This window comes from Silene latifolia, chromosome Y (genome assembly GCF_048544455.1).
Source record: "Silene latifolia isolate original U9 population chromosome Y, ASM4854445v1, whole genome shotgun sequence".
NCBI lineage: Eukaryota > Viridiplantae > Streptophyta > Magnoliopsida > Caryophyllales > Caryophyllaceae > Silene > Silene latifolia.
The window spans coordinates 21,281,113-21,300,652 of NC_133538.1; the positions used below are offsets into that span (position 1 = coordinate 21,281,113).

At 33.0% G+C, this 19,540-nt stretch overlaps 1 protein-coding gene across 1 annotated transcript; it reads right to left on the minus strand.

The window, feature by feature from the left end:
* Positions 1-10,876: 10,876 nt before the first annotated feature.
* LOC141627715 (uncharacterized) lies at positions 10,877-11,914 on the minus strand. Its single transcript, XM_074440940.1, has 5 exons — positions 11,895-11,914; positions 11,672-11,813; positions 11,289-11,568; positions 11,138-11,207; positions 10,877-11,057 (listed from the first exon to the last, which is right to left on the minus strand). Exons 1-5 carry the CDS (start codon positions 11,912-11,914, stop codon positions 10,877-10,879), a joined length of 693 nt encoding a protein of 230 aa, XP_074297041.1.
* Between the last annotated feature and the right edge of the window lie 7,626 nt (positions 11,915-19,540).

Sequence of the window (19,540 nt, forward strand, 5' to 3'; positions counted from 1 at the left end):
AAAATGGATTCTTCATTTTATGCATGTACCGAAAATAAGGGTGGGAGTATATAGTTTATATTGTGTTGTTTATATTTAAATGGAGACACAATCATAACCCTAGGTTGTAGGCATGCAAGACTAGACATCTTGAGAAGAACAAACCTATAACTAGGGTTGCATGCCTAGTCTCTTGTGAAGAGCAAAAATGATAAATATTGGGCAACCTACCCAAGCCCCTTTTTTCGGCCAAAACAACAGAAAAAAGAGAAGGAGTTTTCTCTTTAATTAATTATTCATTCAAAATATATAATTTCTAGAGTAAGAAAGATATAGAAAAAAAAACTCTCTACTATTTGTGAAAATCCTAGAGAAATAAAACTCACTAATCTCTTCTCCTCTTAACCAAAATAGAGGACAACAAATTAATATTTTTTTGTCAAAATTTTAAGTAAGACTAATCCTAATACTAGATCATATTATTTTAGTCTTTAAGAGGTTTCCTTGGGTATATGCTTTTGGGAGAGATTCTAAACTTGAATGTTGTTCATCCATTGTTGGAAAGCTCAAGAGTTAACAAGAAGGAGATCTTGTTGGTACCCACAAATGACCAAAATTTAGATGGTGAGAAATCGAATTTCTTATCTCTTCTTATTTAGTTTGCATGCATAAGATCAACAATTTATTTTATGACTAAATAAATTAATTCATATATGAATATGTTAAATCATGAGATTAATAATTTCATAACAAGCGGTATCATGAGCCTTAGGTTGTTTGCATGCAAATCGGTTATTGTTTTTCCGAGTTATACGATTAACAAACAAAACTTATAAATTTGTGTTTATTATGATATATCACAAAATTTATTATGCGTCTTAAATTTTCTGGTTTTAAAATTTATTTAGGATATTTTTGTTAATTTAAGGATTTTTATTGTGCATTTTATATAATAATGGCATTAAAATGTGATTTTATGATAAAACTGTCATTTTTGGACTAAAAAATGATAAACTTCGATTTTTCCCATGGTTTTTGGATATGTTTTCACATATATTATCTATTGATGACCTGTAAATTTGCATAATTTTATGAGTTATTATGCTCGAAATATGGATTTTTCAAGATAAAATCGAATTTAAATGGAAAAATAGGTTAATATGAGTTATATTTTGAATCTGGTCATATAATTTTAGTATGTTATCACATGAAATTTTACAAGATGTGTGTAAAATAATTGGCTGTAATGAAGTCTTTATGCATGATTTATGAATTTTTAATCAAAAATCACATAAATAGTGACTTTAATTAGTAAAAATTGCTAAAATATACTTCATGACTAAGGAAAAACGTCATATGTTGCTTTTTATCACATATTTCAGATATAAAATTGAAAAGTTGATAAAAATAAGTTTTTCTCATATTTTTATGGTTATAATTGATAAATCCGATGAACCGCAACATTGTTTTTCTCGATAAATTTCGAAATTTTTAACCTAAGTTTTTGAACATTATGAGTGTCATGGTATTTTTCCAGAATGTTCATGAGTTTAAAATTTCAAATTTTGAATTTATTTGAAATTTTTATGATTTATTTGAAGTTTATGGCATTTTATTGTAATTTTAAGTCCTTTTATGAACAATATTAAGAAATATAAGTTAATTATTTTCAATATGTTAGTGGAGACTAATTTTGAGTCCTAAGATGGTTAAGGTAATTAACTAGTACATAAATATGATTTTATGTAATTATTGTGATTTTTAAAAGGTTAAATCACACAAATCCGTAAAAACCAATTAATATACGATATTGGCTCCTTAAAGACGATTTAGCATAAAATTGGGCATGTTCATACATATTATAATGCTGCATTTTATTTATGATTGTCATAATTTTATTTTATGTAATTTTATTTTATGTAATTTTACTTAGTATGGCTTTAGTTTTAATTGATATTACCCGAAATGTATGGGAATATCGATTCGGTTGTATTTATTGTGATCTCGTATCACCGTTTTGTAATTTAATAGATTTATTTTTATTTTAATTACAAATGTATAATAGGAAATTATGTAATTTGTTATGTAATTTATTTATTCCGGAGATCCTTGAAGACGGTGCCACTCGAGAAGGCGATCCATTAAAGAAATTGTTGCCTTAAAATGCGTACCAAGACCAACGTTCAAGGGACCAATGCAGTTGGTTTCCGAATTTGTAATAGTTTATTAGATTTACTTTTCTAGGAGGGCCATACTAGGATTTAATTTATGCTTTGAATTTATTTATATGTTGCATGCATCGCTAAATCGCCATAACTAAAATATGCATCATCATTTTATCGAGTTTATCGACCGTGTCAATTACAATTATCGTAGTTCACCGCTTTAGTTCACTTAAAACGTGATAGATAATAAATTGACATGACCTCTCGCTAAAAATAAACAATTGAGACTTAGCCTTACCAAAAAGTAGAAACTGTGAAAACCTATTTCGTGAGGGAGTGCACTCGGCTACACCGGGGTACAAACCTTGTTACGTAGGGGAAGTGGGTGATAAATGTCTATCCACCGAATTCATGTTGATGAGGAATTTATCGGCCACACCGTGCCCAAGTTAATGTGGGTTTGGATCATGGACACATTTATTCGAAATTTGGATTGAGCTCAACGGAAGTATTCGTGACCGTAGTCGCATGTGTTCCGGGCTAAAGATACATATTAATGTAATTTTATCGACCAAGAGTTCTAAAAGTAGAATCGATTAAAGAGTTAATCTACCGAGTTATATTGATAAGGGATTTATCGGCCACACCGTACCCAAGTTAATATGAATTTGGATCTTGGAATCATTTATCATAGTTGGGTAGAGGTCACTATGTAAATGTTTTACTTGTTATTTACAAGTATTAATAAAACGATAGATGTTAAGTTTTCCACTATTCCGTTATCATATTGTTCTATTTCTTTATCGCAATTCATATACGATATCATTTCGATTTTTGATTCAAATCTCCATTAAAACATCGTAACTAAAGACAAATATGAATTTTCTTCTAAAACCTCGAATTATCCATTGTAAGGATCTCTTGTGAAGAGTATAGATGGAAGTTATTTGTGATCAAAAGGGTTTTTGATTCTTAACTAACATATCTACTTACAATTGTTTCTCATATGCTTAATTAAGTTAAGTACTTTGAAACGTTAAATCATTTTGGTAACTAGATTTGTTGGAAATCAAAATTGACCAAAATACCGCAACCACTTCAATGAAAGCTTTAAGACTAAACGAACGAATGAAGAGTAGTCTTCATGAAATTAAATTTTGCTTCTCTAAGCAAAGACTCATTGAAATGAGTGGGAGCATTCTCTTAAACCGTTAAGAAAAGGATAAGGTTCTAAGAAATAAAATTAGAATGGAATTGATACAAGGTAACGTTAAAAGTAACGTTATTGAGAATAGCAATACTAAACCTATCAATCCCAACCGATAAAGTTTCCATTGTCTTAATTGTTGGACGCTAGAAAGGAAACTACCCCAAATTTTTGAAGGATCAACAAGTTAGTTGTGGGACATCTAATGGGACCTTCTTCTTTTAATGTTTATTTAATTGACATAAATTTTGTTAATACTACTTCGTCAATATTAGAAACCGATGGTGGTTTTCATCATTGTATTTGATACATAGAATGATTAAAATATGACGACTAGCAACAATGATGTTGAGATATAGAGCAATTGTGTACTCAATCTAGTTTTTGGATTTAAAGTTGTATTTAATTGTGACTATTAAGTGCATAAAATCTAAATAAGAATATAAACTTGTTAAGATACAAAAGAGATCTCACTTTTGTGACCCTATACACCATGATTTGATGTATGGCTAGCCCATTATCAAGGTGTATATATATTCTAAACCAAACTAGAATGATACATCATGAAGATGATGCAAGACTCAAATTGGTATCACAAGATTAAACCTTAGATTTTGAAATGATGAACGCAAAGAGTTATCAAGTACTCTTGAAACCATTAGATCTTATGGTATATGCGTATCTTGTATTCAAAGCAAGATGTCTTGTGCTTTTTAGTTAAAAAGCAGATCGAGGTTGTAAATCATTGATCCAAAATAGATTGATCATTTTCTTTTACCAACGATTTAAGTTGACGCTAATGTGTTCACTTAATAAGGTAAATAGAGAAATCTTTGAAGAAGTTCAAAGAGTTCAAGGAATCACGATTTAGTCGTGATGGGATTATCAATGTGAAGACTTTGATATAAGTCAAATGAAATGTGATATAGTATCACAAGTTAATCTCTCTTAACACACATTATGGGATAATGTGTGGTTGGATAAAGAAATCAAACGCTATTCGATATGGTTTGGACTTCAATCAAGTTACTTTGAGTTACTTGATCCTTTTGGGGATTTTATCATTTTGTCTAAATTATTTTTCCACTAAATCTAAAACAAATCATATGAGATATAAAATGGTAGGGTACCATGGTTGTAAGTTTTTAAAAGAAACAAATGCTCATTTTTCCTTTATTATAATCACGAGTACAACGGGTTTGTGGCTCGTGAAGCTGTCTTTCTAAAAATGCAAGTTTATTTCTAGAAGACAGAGTAGGAGAAATTATTCAAAGAGCCACAGAGAATGTTATGTCACGAGAAACTGGTCTTTCTTGGCTACATGAGACGTTTTGTGTAAGATATTTTTTCTTCAAAACCTAGGAGGTTAAAGTCATCACTTGTTGAAGATGATGAATTAGTGTTACTTTTAGAAAGTAAAGAGCTTGCAACTTACAAAGAAATTGTTTGATTCAAGTTGATTACTTCTGGAAAGTAATGAACATATGACTTACATGAGAGTGTTTAAGTCACAACTCAATACAAGGCTTAGTGCCATGGAAATCCGAAATAAATTCCAAGTGAATTGTTAGATATCAAAGCTTGATTGGTAGCAAAGGGTTTTGCACTAGTTGAAATGCTTAAGTCTATTTGGATCTTCTTAGGGATTGTGTTTCATTATGATGATATACATATAGCGAGTGAATCTAAAACCCACTTCTTCAATTAGAAGGAATGTATTCAATACATGTCTTGAGTTTTGTAGATTCTTGCCATCCTAAGATAATGTGAAACTTAAGAGAGAGTGTTAAGTAGGACATCAATGAGTTGGAATCAATGTTTTGATCATGTTATAAAACTTTTCTCGATAAGTCGAGAAGTTGTGTTTATACATGGAGTTTAGTGGGAGTTACGGAAATTTTAATTAGTCTTATATGTGGATGACATATTGATTATTGGGAATGATTTAAGACTAGGAGAAAAATAATACATCTTAATATCCGGATTTATGGAGATAAATCCACATGATATTAATGTCAAATAAGGAGTCTTATGTTGATAAGGTTCATGACTAGTTCAATCGATTTGAACATATTTGATTGATTCTATTTGCTTCCGCTGCCGAATCAATTAAATAGGAAATGATGTATAACACTTCATATACTTTGAGTATGATGAATTGTTTCAAATCGAATTTAAGTAATAGTTACCAAGTAAGCCATGAAGATTACCCTTAAGTGCTTGCAGAAGCATTAAGGATGTAATGCAAAGTGTTTTTGATGCAATTTTGTGTAAGGGTGTTACACAAGTGACAATTGACAATTGAGATTGCGCATGGTTTCCGACAAAACCATAATCAAAACACAATAGGATGGTTAAGATACCATTGTGGCTATGTTATTTAAGAAATAAATTTTCTAGAATCGTTCTAGGCAATAAAGAACAATGAGAAATATTTACAACGGAAATTGAGTACACTTACAATCATGGGATGTACAAGAAGGATGAGTCCCGCACACAGTGAAAACAATGGGAGCTATTCTAAGGCTAGAGGGCCTATGTCTGGATTGGATCTCGGCACGTACTCAGAAAGTTTTGTAATGCAAATGTATACATTACAAAAGAAAACGAGTATGTAGTAAGGTTGAGTAAGGTACAAGAAGTTGATAAAACCTACTAACCAAAGCCTTCTCATAGGCTTAACATGATGAGTCATGTCATTTCAATTGAATTGAGATGAACAACTACATACAAGATCTAAATTGGATATGAAGTAGTAATCAAGTATTGACTACTCATATGATAATCACATTTGTCGTTCGAGTTTTTAAAAATCTGAAAACTCCTTTTATACTTTGTTACATCCAAACGGGTTGTAGAGACAATATTGAACCCCGTTAAAGTGAACCCGGATTAACATGGTATTCGCCCATAGTCACTTGTATGAGGTGACGTATCGAAGTGACTAGAGTGTGATGCGATTGATGGCAAGTTCAAATGCCATAGAGTCATATGAGATGACTAGTCGATCACATAGGCAGACTGTTAGGAACGCTTTGTCGGGCCTTATGACCGCTTATAGAGTTCTGGCAAATTTATATAGCCTGGTCGTGGCGAGAGCTACTATAGTATTCTAATGAGTCGATTCTTTTGACTAAAGACTGTTCGCCTAAGGTGGCACAGTTTCAGATTAACTTTGATTTGTGTTACTATGACCTTCGTAAATGGGGTCAAATGGACATATTTTGGGTTATGATGGCTGTGGCTAATCGAAGGGAATAAGTGCGATAGGAATTTTCCACCCCCTTGTCAGGGTTAAAACAATATCTCAGGGCCACTCAAGGAGTAATGAACTGGAAATGCGTGGCCACGCTCGGAAGGTATCCATGGTGGATAATTCCGGTCAATCAGTTATTCTCCAGATCGAGGAAACCACTCTCGATATGATCACTTGCAAGTACGACCTGAAAGACACCTTGCATTGAGTGGGAGATAGTAATACGACAAGAGAATTGGTGACGCACACTTGTCGAGGACAAGTGGGAGTTTATTGGAATATGTGTCCTCCGACAATAATGCGATCACAACTGTTGATCATGATGATCACATGTTTAAATCTTATTTTTAGAATACATGTGGGATGTAATAATTTTACAGTTAACTGGTCCACACATATCGGTAATGATTGGCTGACTAGAGTTTGACATTACTGTCGTGCGACGGTGGTGATCAGTTGATCCCCTTAGGTCATACCTATAGGGAAATACTCTTAATTGATTATTTAATTAATCGTATGCCTATACGAGTTAATTAAATTGCTTAAAATTGACGGCTGATTTTGTGACTAAAATTAACGTGTCTCATTGTAATTCGATTATATTAGATACGGTCTAAGTAATTGAATTGTTTTATTACTTAGATAAAATTATTGTTTACGAAATAATTTGGAATTGAAATTGAATGAATAATTTATTATAAATACAAGACGTTGTAATTTATAGTTTGATAAACCGTTTTGGTACAAGTAATTGCGAATTACTAGTCGATTTTGTAAATGACATATTTTATGAGTATGTTGATTTTTAATATGTTAAAATTACATTACAAATTCACATGTCAAGTAACATGTCACATTTGTTACAATTTGACAAATGACAAAATAAAATGGATTCTCCATTTTATGCACGTACCGAAAATAAGGGTGGGAGTATATAGTTTATATTGTGTTGTTTATATTTAAATGGAGACACAATCATAACCCTAGGTTGTAGGCATGCAAGACTAGATATCTTGAGAAGAACAAACCTATAACTAGGGTTGCATGCCTAGTCTCTTGTGAAGAGCAAAAATGATAAATATTGGGCAACCTACCCAAGCCCCTTTTTTCGGCCAAAACAAAAGAAAAAAGAGAAGAAGTTTTCTCTTTAATTAATTATTCATTCAAAATCTATAATTTCTAGAGTAAGAAAGATATAGACAAAAAAACTCTCTACTATTTGTGAAAATCCTAGAGAAATAAAACTCACTAATCTCTTCTCCTCTTAACCGAAATAAAGGACAACAAATTAATATTTTTGTGTCAAAATTTTAATTAAGACTAATCCTAATACTAGATCATATTATTTTAGTCTTTAAGAGGTTTTCTTGGGTATATGCTTTTGGGAGAGATTCTAAACTTGAATCTTGTTCATCTATTGTTGGAAAGCTCAAGAACTAACAAGAAGGAGATCTTGTTGGTGCCCACAAATGACCGAAATTTAGATGGTGAGAAATCGATTTTCTTATCTCTTCTTATTTAGTTTGCATGCATAAGATCAACAATTTATTTTATGACTATTTCATATATGAATATGTTAAATCATGAGATTAATAATTTCATAACAGTAATGCCTTCTTGAGACTGCGCAATTTAGGTATGATGCTCATTTCTGTCATGACCTAATCTCTGTCGTTTCTTAAGTCTTTGTTGTAGCATACGACTTTTTCTATTCTCCTTGGAATTCGAAACGAAAGAAATATTGTCAGACATCTTCTCTGATCTTGAACGTCTTAAGAAGGCAATGTGTTTTTTAAACTTGTGTAGGATTAAAAGGTCGACCTCAACTGTTTATATAGCTTTGCATAAACTGTGGGAGTTATGTTTGGATTCTATTTTACTAATATGATTAGAAAGTGAATTTGAGTGCTTGTAGGTTTGCAACCTGTGGTTGGGTTAGGATTCTATTATTATATTAATAATATTTTTAAAATTGGTTTAGGAAAATATACTAATATTGTGAAGATGGGAGTATACGTTGATTAGAAATTCTTTAACTTTACACTCAGTTTGGGAGAGGAAATTGTGTTATTGTTAAACACTTTTTGAGATTAAACTCCATTTGTTTAATGTTAAATCAAATTTCGATCGGCAATTCCTTTACTCTCCTAAATTCTTCGCTATTATTTTCATCTCATGAAGGGGTTGCAAGGTAGAATTCATATGTGAACATAGGTTTGCACGAATAGACAGATTTTCACACGTTAAATTATTAGGGTTAGATAATGTCTTTATTATACTATTACAGGTATTATTATTACTAAGAAAGTTGGAGTCGGAATAGGACTGTCTATCCCTTCCAATACAGAATAGAATGCAATTATTATAGTCTTATACTTTGTATAATTCATAATGAAAAACAGAATGTAATAGTGAGTCAAATCAAAATAAGATTCATCTTTTTAATAGTCAGTCTGTGATAGGTATTTTCTCCTGTAGCTATTTTATTTTTCGTGTGTTGCTGGTGGTAAAATCTTATGTATGAAATTAACGATAATTACTGTAAAACTTCGAGACTCACAAATCTTACCTTACACAATTCAAAGTACTCCGTAGTCTACCAAGATTGAACCTTAATATATGTGATTACTTGTTTGTTTTATTGTTACAGCAAGGATGAGGAAAAAGCATGGGTAAGATTGAGATTGAGATTATGGACAGGTTCAGTTATGGGTTGGTAAGATTTTTAATCGATGATAAGCATATTAACGGAAAGTAATTGAGAAATATAGAGGAAAGGTAATTTAGAAATATTATAACTGTCATAGTAAGTAATGGAAATGCTGATAGTATTGAAATGGTTTGAATACTACATGATAAGAGTCTTATTTCGCTAGAACATGAATAAATATCTAAACTAACTATTTCAACTCTACGTAAAAGTCTTATTTTTCTAGAATATATGAATATAAGGAAAAAAAACTACTAAGTGAAAACTATATATTGGCGAACTGTCTTCTCATCCTTCCACTAATGTGCCACTTTACTCTTCCTGTTAATCTCATACCTGCGTTCACAAAAATTAATGTAAGGACTTCAGTGAATAATAGGTGTACAAATAAACTGGTTGTACATCACTGTTTACTGTACCTTGAGGTTTTTGCGGTTAATCGTGGTTGTTGAGGAGCTTGACCCTTCATCATCGGATGAGATATATTCAAGTTGCCGTTTGCGGGTAGGTGTTTGGGAAGTTTTTTCCATCTTTGATTCCTCAAATAAGTTGCTGTCTAATACTTTCATGACGGCAAATGTCTGCTTGTTATTCTTTCTATTCTGATGATTGTATTTATCAATCTTTACTTTGAACGTAAATTTTTTTCTTCAAAAGTATTTCGAAGTAAGTTTGGGATGAAATCATAGTCCTCAGATGAGGGATCTTGTACAACACAATAATTTTCATGAGTTGATTATATAACAAACCGGTTTTCTTGATGAGAGGAACGTATAAAGTAGTGAAAATGATGTACCTGTTCTGGATGGGAGTCAAATAATGTGTTTGCATCTTGACCAACCATCCTTTTAGCCTCGTCATTGAACATGGTAAGAATAGTTGAACCAGTTGCATCTTCGACTAATAACTCCAGTCGATAACTACACGAATTAAGTGAATTAGTTTGACATATAGAGTTGTACTATGGATGGAATATAAGCATACTTACACTGTCAATGGACCTTCTACAGATTTGTTGCAGTACTCGCAGAAGAACCCTTTATTCACTGTCTTAGGCTTCCTATTACAATCAGGACACGAAGGATTGTACCAAGGTAATTCTCCCATAACTTCATTTACTGTGGCCTGACAGTAACAAATTTCATTCTGCGTGTATAATCTTTGATTATTTTTCTTGCCGTAAATCAAGATAATTAGGGAGGACAATACACTTAACTGATAGAGTACCTTTTCATATAGTAACTTGCAATGATTGATAATTATTGAGATATTTTGTTCAGGATATTGCTGCTTTGACTTAAGACACTGCTCACAAATATTTCTTCCTTTTTCTCACTATAAAGGAAAACAAATACATAATAAAGGTCAAAGTATGCTAACTATAAAATCAGTAACATTGTATGTGTTATTGGTGGTTACCTTAATAGGCTTTTCAGTTCATTGACTTCTAGAAAGTCAAGATTATCATAAACCTTGCTTGATGAGAAAGTGTCAAGCTTCATAGATGTTGTGAGTATATTTATTATGCATTGAATAAGAATGAGATAAACAAACTATCTTTAAAAATCAAGAGAGTAATACCGATAAGATGGCAAACAGAAGTGCTTACCGATATTGTAGCCTTTAACTAAAGTAGAAGTCACGACTATAATAATGTTACACTGACCACGATGTTCTTTCATTTGTTCGCTGTAGTCAACGCTAAATTGTCTCCATAACTTAAGCTTGATAATGTTCTCACTGCATAAATCATTGTAGTAGAGTTAATTGATTTGTAATAAAGAATTTAATTCAATGCTAAGAATGAGATTGTTTGATACCTCTTCTCTCGGATTTCGATAGCGGTTGAATCCTTATCTACAGATTCGTTCACCAAAACGCCGTATACATCTTTTTAAAGAGAATAATTTATATTAATAATACAGAGACACAAAAAAAGTACTTGATTTCTGAAAGTATGCTAGAAAATACCTGTGAGAACTTCCGGTTTGAGTTGTCGTTGTTCTAAAGTTTTGAATGATACAAAGTCAAACCTGTGTCTTGGGATTGTGCAACTTTCGGATGTAATTTTTTTAATGTAAGTGCTAAACTGAAACTTTAACATAATCTTGCTATCACTAACAACACGATACAGTGATTTGTTCGGTTCAATAGCAAAGTGGTTCATCACATAAACGTCGCCCTCAGTGAGACTTGAACGGAACCTTTCAATTAGAGAATTGTCGTATATGGTTGCATGCACGTAACCGCCCTGTGGAAGTAAACATTAACGATTTAAGTAGTGGTTACGGTGAAGTTAGTAGAGCAATAATATATCATGAATTAATATTACGTAAAGAGTGTATTCAGCATACCTCTTCATCCATAAGGACCATGTCTATGCAGATTAGCTGGCCAGCGACATAAGGATTAGTTACTTCCCAAAGTCGAGATACACGGGCTTTGATTTTTCCGCTTGTCTTGTGTTCGTTCATTTCGTTGATAGTTGAGTAAGCACTGAAACAGAGAAAAGAAAAGAAATTAATATCAATGACTTAATATCGATGTAATGATGAATATTTGAAAAGCGAGATAAGCCTGGATTTGGATGGTGCCATTGTTGTAGGTAGTTCAGATGGGATAGTTGGTGTGTGGAATTTGAAATACAAAAAGAGCTGTATATATAGTGTGTATAATTCTCCTAACATGAAACTAATTTTATGTTATACAGGAAACTGTTTAGAATTGGGAATAAGCTCAAAAGTGAAAGTTTTATGATAGGAAGAGAATTGCAATGGCTGTACGGATAGCTTTTCGACTATACGGATAAACTTTTTCTCAGTTTTATGATGGGAATAGGATTGCAATGGCTGTAGGGTTTATTTTTTTTAATGTCTTGTGAAGGGAATAGAAGTGCAATGGTGTACGGAAGAGTTTGGTACTACAATTTGATTGGATATAGTTGATGTCATTGCACTGTACGTTTAGGTGTTTGTAATATTTTTTATTTTTTTTCCCAATTAAGATATAATTTGAATAATTTAATAATCTTAGGTGATTGATGTACAGTACGGTTGGTTGTCTATAGAGAATTTTTTTTTTCCAATTGGATTTAATTAGATAGATTTATTAACTTTAGGTGTTTCAACAATGTTGGAGTCTCTGGAACTGCTCGAAAAAAGCTTCCTTTAATAATATAGATAGATATATATTGATTGCAACTAGATTTGACAAAACTATCCTTGTCGAATTAGTAAACTAAAAAATCATTATCCGAGAGTCGTAATGAGCAACTATGACCCGAAACTTAAAATTAAACATGTTTTTCTCTTACTTGAATAATTCGACCGGAAAAATTAATTAGATCCATAATGATTTATATCCATAAATATTTGGACAAAAAATACTCATAAACATTGATTTTTAATATTACACCTCAAATAGATATAGACACTCATGAAATATTAAAATGAAAAATAATCCGATTTTCATTTTCAAGCCTAGTAGGGCTTAGTTTTGGGCTTCAATATTGGCCCAATAATATAGGCCAACGGTCTTCGGGTCACATGCGGGTTTTCTTAAGATGATAGGACGCCCAAACCCCGAAAAAGTCGAGTTGGTTCGAGTTTGCGTCGGGTCAATCGGGCTTTAGATTAAATTTGGGAGTTGTAGTTCGGGTCAATTTTGGAGCTCGGGTCAGCCTTTTCGGGTCGAGTATTGAACAAATAAATGACTAATTTAAAAGCACACTTAATACAATTTACGTTAAAAAATAAAATTAATTATCAAAATTAAACTAAAAATAGGTAATAACATTAAACGTACTTTTTTTCCCTCTTAACCATTGACCCGAATATGAGTATGTCTCGAAATAATCCAACCCGCTTGATCTGAAACTGACCCGACCAATATACCCGAAAAACACCCAAAATAACTCAACTTGACCCTACCTGAACTAACCTGATAATATGACAATCTGAAATGACCGGACCCGAATTTTCCCGACCCAAAGCCGACTCGATTTACCCATTTTGCCAGGTCTAGTTGTAAACTTCATTTGGGTATCTATTCTTATGTTTTTCGGTCAGATTTCGTGAGTTGGTTGACTTTTTTAAAGGTATTTTAGTCAAATTGTTCTAGGTATAACAAATTAAATAAAGTAATACGAGTAGTATTTTTTGGCCAATTTGTCACATTCCCTTAAGTTTTTTTACCAATTTGTCACAAGTGAAACTTTTTTTACTAATTTGGCAACTACCCTCCACTTTTTTTACCAATTTGATTATTTGGCCACAAAAACCGTAATTAATGAGCTATAAATTCCCAATTTTTTTCTTTATACGAGGCTTTGTCCATCACTATACAGTCTCACTAAAAATAGAGGGTATATGACTACAAGCCTGTTCTTTTTTACTTAATTTTTACTTAATTTCAGCTCATTTCAGTTCAGCTCAGCATTCTTTAGTTTAGTTTAGATTCTTCGGTTTAGCTCTTATCTTCACAAATTAACTCTTAGTTCAGTTTAGTTCAGCTTCATTAAATTCAGTTCAGCTCGAATAAATTCAGTTCAGTTCAGTTCAGTTCAGACAGTTTAAACCCAAAAGAACGGGTCAAATAATATAGATAAGACAAAAGCAAAATGCTAGTAAAAAATTGTTTTATTTATAAGAGGGATGTTGCTTGCCTCATTTATATATAATTTTTTCGTGTCGAAATTATAGCTTTTTGAAACCTTTTTTTTATAACAAAAGTACATATCTCAATTTTATAAATAAATTTTTATAATTTGACTAAATGTAATTAAAATCAATATTTAGCAAGTTTAATTTTAGGGATATTCTACGGCATGCCCTCGAGTATGTTGTAACCTGTAGACACCTCGTTTCTACACCTCCCTCCAAACACCCAGTGATGATTGGGCCACATATTTAGCATATGTCGCGATTTTATGACGTTTTATAAATCGGTTAATAAAAAATAACTCGTACACTTGTGTCTACCTCTTGGTTGTCATCTAGGTGTCATTACGGTCGTTTTGGCAGTAATTAGAGTACATCTGGAGTCCGGGTAAAAAATGTTTCCATTTTCTAAAACCGTCAATCCCGAGTCAAAAAGCAATGTGCTTGTCTACCTAAGGTTAGGATGTCATACAATGTTAGGAGTATATCTCATTTTGAGTCCTATGTCACTTCTTTAGGCTAAACTTAAGTTTACATTGTAAAATGTGCATTTCATTTAGCAAAAATGACACCCCGATCTATAGGGCAATTTTACGAGGTGATAACGACTTTTTTGGGTCGTGCCTATTTCATGGAAAGTTCTAGATATTTCTCTTACCTTTCCAACAACACTTAAATCACCTGAATCCGAGTCTTGTAGAGAATGTTATGCTAAAAATACGACAGACTGTCAAACGCACTTTCTTGCGCAGAAGGGAACTACCCGAGAAAGGACGCACCGGTTAGTGCATCTCTTCTGTGGGACACAACGCCTACTGCACCTTTTCTCAAGGCTTTCTTTTCGTCCACGTTTCCGTGTTTCAACCTAAGTCGGTTGTTTCCTTTCCTAATTTCGTCATACCTCTTTTCTAAACCCCTGCCTCGTGATTAGTATAAATAGAGGCCTTCGTCTCACAATATTTTTACGCGAGTGTTTGCCCTTCTCTTCTCCCTTTGCATTCTAAGACCGCGCTCTTGCTTTTTGACGCCTACTTGCTTGCTCTACGCGACCACGTTAGCCCATATCGTTCTAGATACCATTCACGTTTGTATGACCGCCCAATTTGACCACTACACCATAATTAATCAATCTGTTTTAAATCCTTTTTCAAGGGCACTTTCATATTTGCATAAATCAAGTCGAGTTACCACTAAAAGCAGATTTAGTTAAATCTCGCGACGCTAACATGTAAGTCTGAGGATGTAAAACCCATTTAATATTGTTTCTTTATTTTTGTAACTTTTGTTTACGTTTGTACATTATATTTATGCCAAAACCGTCTTTTAATTATTTCATAGAATTAAGCTTTAAAACCGAGATTAAGCAATCAGACATGTTTGACGCCTAAAGAAAACGCATCAGATGATGCGCCTCTTAGAAAGATCGCAGCATTTGCTGCGCCTCTTGTAGGGTTGCCTGATCTACTTATCGTCTTCTCTTTTTGTCTCGATTTACATGCCTAACTCCTTTTTTGGTCTGAGGATCTTTTCAGATCCGAGGAAGATCAGTTTTCTTCTTTTATTTTATTTTCCAATATTTTCCAAAGTCTTAATCTTTTATTTGATTAGAATGATTTTAGATCTCTAATAATTCAATATTTGACGATTTAAACTCGTTTAATCAAATCTTTTGATTTTACAGCTCTAGTAATTAATATTAGAAGGTTTAAATTCAATTCAATTCAGTTTTATTTTTCTAAAGAAATTTTCAAAAATTCAAACTTTATTTCTTTTAGGTTTAATTTAGGATCATTAGTAATTAATATTAATCGGCCTTATTCTAAATCTAATTCAATACTTTTCTATCTTTTATTTATATTCTTCCTTTTATTTTACCTATTTTATTTTTTTTATTTTCTAAATACGATTCCATAAATAAAACCAAATCATTTTCCAAATTAATCAACTCTAACATCCAACCGGATCTAACTTTCACAGTCAGAACCCGCCTAAGAGCAGACGTATGAAGTGTTGCGCCTCTTCCAGAGGACGCACCTTCTGTTGCGTCTACTCCTAGTCAGTTTCTGCCTTTGAACTCATTCCTGTTTTGACGTAGTTTATATATTAATCGACTATTATTCGTATTATCACATATTTAGCTATATTTTGTTTTAATTTATTTTGTCATTATTTCCTAATTTTTTTTATCTCCTTTTCTTTTTCAATTAATTTCCTTTTCTTTTAAATTTTCTTTTCTTTTTTTATTTCCTAAATCCCGTCTTTGGCATTTATATAATGTACATTAAGTTGTAAATTATATTTTATTCTTTTGTATGCTTATACACATGTAAATGAATGTAATTCTTCATTTCGACCCAATTGGATTCTAAATTGTATGTCAAACCGACTTAGTCAAATTCTCACATGCTAGGTTTAAAACGTGTTTGTTGCATTGCATGCATACAACTGACAACATATCGAGTATAAATAACTTCCCTGATCATTAGTAGAGGCCGCTATCGAGGCGGGTGGGATTAGGTGTTCAAATAAACGAGCTTCCTAATACGTACCCTCACCCCTTACTCAAGATCTTTGTGAACACCCTTGTTCATTGGCATCCCGAGAGTCATTCTAGACATAGAATGCTAAGGGTAACGAATTTCTTAGTGTTCATGTCACTACTTTGTGTCTTGACATGACATGAGGTATTCGAACGGCTCCAATTTTCCATAAAAATTGGTGGCGACTCCACAAATGCATGTTTGTCATACCTTTCACCGGTTTCAATGGCTTTCAAATCGGTAACGACTCATGACATGCTTTGGCTCGCGCCAGAGTTCCGTGGGAGAAGTGCTGCTGTGTAACACCCGCGAATTTCTCGTTTTGGCATTTATAATTTAATTAGCCATTTTATTATTTTATTTATATTTTTAAAACCGTTTTTTTATAAAAATGCGTCTTTACATGTATAATAATGTTAATATTAATAAAAATATCCGTCTTAAGTTTGTAGTAGGTTTGGAACGTATTTTAGTGGAAAATCGACTCAATTTAAGGTTTGGGGCTTAGGATGACCATTGGGCCTTTCTTTTATTTCTTCCCCTCCACCAATCCTACACTCAAAACCCTATCTTCTTCCTTCTACTCTAAAATTTCAGCAACTTTCCTCAACAAACAAATATGAAACACCATTGTTAGACCATTTCTTCCATTTCACTAAAATCCCCATAACTTGCTCAATTCTTATCCGAATCAAGTGATTTTCGCGTCTATCTTCTCCTCTTTCCGCTCTCCATCCATTCATGTAAGAAAGAACCCAACTTTCCTCTTTCCCTTATTCTGGCCGTGTATATAAGGCATGTTTTTCCCCCTGATTAAATCGTTTTCTTTGTGTTTAGGTGAGTTCTTGGACAACCCGGAGTAGTTTTGAGTCGGAAGTGTTCTTTTTGAAAAGCTAAAAGGTAACGGTGATAGGTTACTCGACATTATGTTGAATTTATGTGGTTGTTTACTCTTTTAGTGAACAAGGTTACATTTTTACTTGTGTTTGTATGTGACGGTTTTATACAAGTTTTACTAATCTATTTTGAGAAAAGATGGTACCTTTAAATTCATGGTGAAGTGAGTAAATGAATTGGGTAGTTTATTTTAATGGAGATTACATGTTTCATGCTTAAAATTTTATCTTAAGACGGTTCACTAATTGTCTAGAAACCATGTGTATAGGTTGTTGATGGGTGTGTTTTGTGGACTGTTTTTAAGTCGGTTTCTTGGGTGATTTGAGCCAAATTGTTAATTTCCATCTCTTGTGTATATACATGTATGATTTGGGTAACTAGTATGGACGAATACCGCTTTACTCGTGCTTAGAAACCCGTCTTAAAATCACTCGTGTTGGCCTGGACACCTGTCATTCCTGACCGGGGCGACCTCCAATATCACTGAAAATATGACAGATGGACCAGCGTCGAAAAATTAGGTGGTTTAGCCACTTGAATCACTCGATTCGGAGTCCGTATGAGTAAATGGCGACCGTTTTACCGTTTCAAGTTATATAAATATATATATCCTTTGTGTATGATGGTTGTTTATGCTTTTTATTCGTATCATGACCCAAGTTTTCCCTTGTTGACTCGTATATGTTTATGGGCTATTCGGATTTTGGTTTGTTTACGTTTTGCCTCGTGTTTCGTATTAGTTAATTCATTTGTTATCGGTTATTTATACTTTGTTCAAGTAACATGTAAATGTGAAATAAAATGTTTATTCATGATAAGAAAGCATGAAATGATGCTACTTCATATTTGAGTTCATATTCATTTGTTTACATATTTCCATGTGTTTTGTATTACTTGTTCCATTTTGAGCTCAAGTGACATATAAATACGAAATATAAGGTTTATTCAAGTTATATAAGATTGAAATGGTATTATATACTCCACATATGAGTTCTTATTTGTTCATGGTCGAATCTTTATCAAGTTTCAAGTATGAAATGACTTAGTATATTTCATTTATGGCTGTACTTACTCATTTCCATGTTTCCATCATATTTCAAATATGAGTGATTTATTCTAAGTAACTACTTGTAATGAGTCGTATTCTTGTGAAAATGTCATAATGATATGCCTTCTAGCTTGACTTATCTTTACGCCTTACTTGTGCCGTTCTGCCAAGTAATGGTTTATGCCGCTCTCGTGCCGTTCTGCCGGGAGTTGGTTGATTTATGTTTTTCCCGCCCCTTTCGGACTGTTCTGCCGATTGTGGGTTAACTCATATCGCATTCTGCTGACAATGCCTTTATGCTATACATTTTGCTTGACTTGTATTTACGCCCCTTTCGGACTATCCTGCCGATTGTGGGTTTAGCTCATATTTTCCGCCTCTTTCGGACTGTTCTGCCGATTGTGGGTTCTCGACTTCCGTTCTGTTGATCGAGTCTTGGATACGGACTGTTCTGCCGCATGTCGAATCGGGAACCGTTCTGTCCCGAGAGTCTGGCCAGATTTAGACTAGGACTCAGTCTTGGGAGTACCATTGTCGTCCTACCAGGGGAATTATATATTAATATATGAGTAGTAAAGGTCTTGCTTGGTTATAGATATTGGTATTTGTCTTTCAAGGCAAGAGTTATGCCTTGTGTTGTTTGTCTTGGTCCTATCGGATACTAGGGGTGAGCTATAAGCCCTCTAGTTGCGATATAATCGTCGGGATTGATGTTCCCATCCGTTCTTATGGTGAGATGTAAGCCATAAGTATGAATGTGACATTAATAGCCACGTCCCGTGCAATGTTTGCTAAGTGGTTTTTCAAGTAATGGCTACGGTTTCTATTCCTGTAATTTGCATTGATTGATCCCTTACTTAACTGCTTCATATGATTCGGATTCTAATCTCATACGTATGTTGTATTTCCTTAAAATGCGTGTTTTTGTATAAATGACTGTATTGTTGTCTTTCATATTATTTAATTGTCTCACATGAATAGTTGATTCTTTATTATGCTAATGTTGACCTATCTTGTTCCATCTCATTTAATTTCCATGTTTACACATTAACTTGATATTCATATCTTTTGTAAGTATCT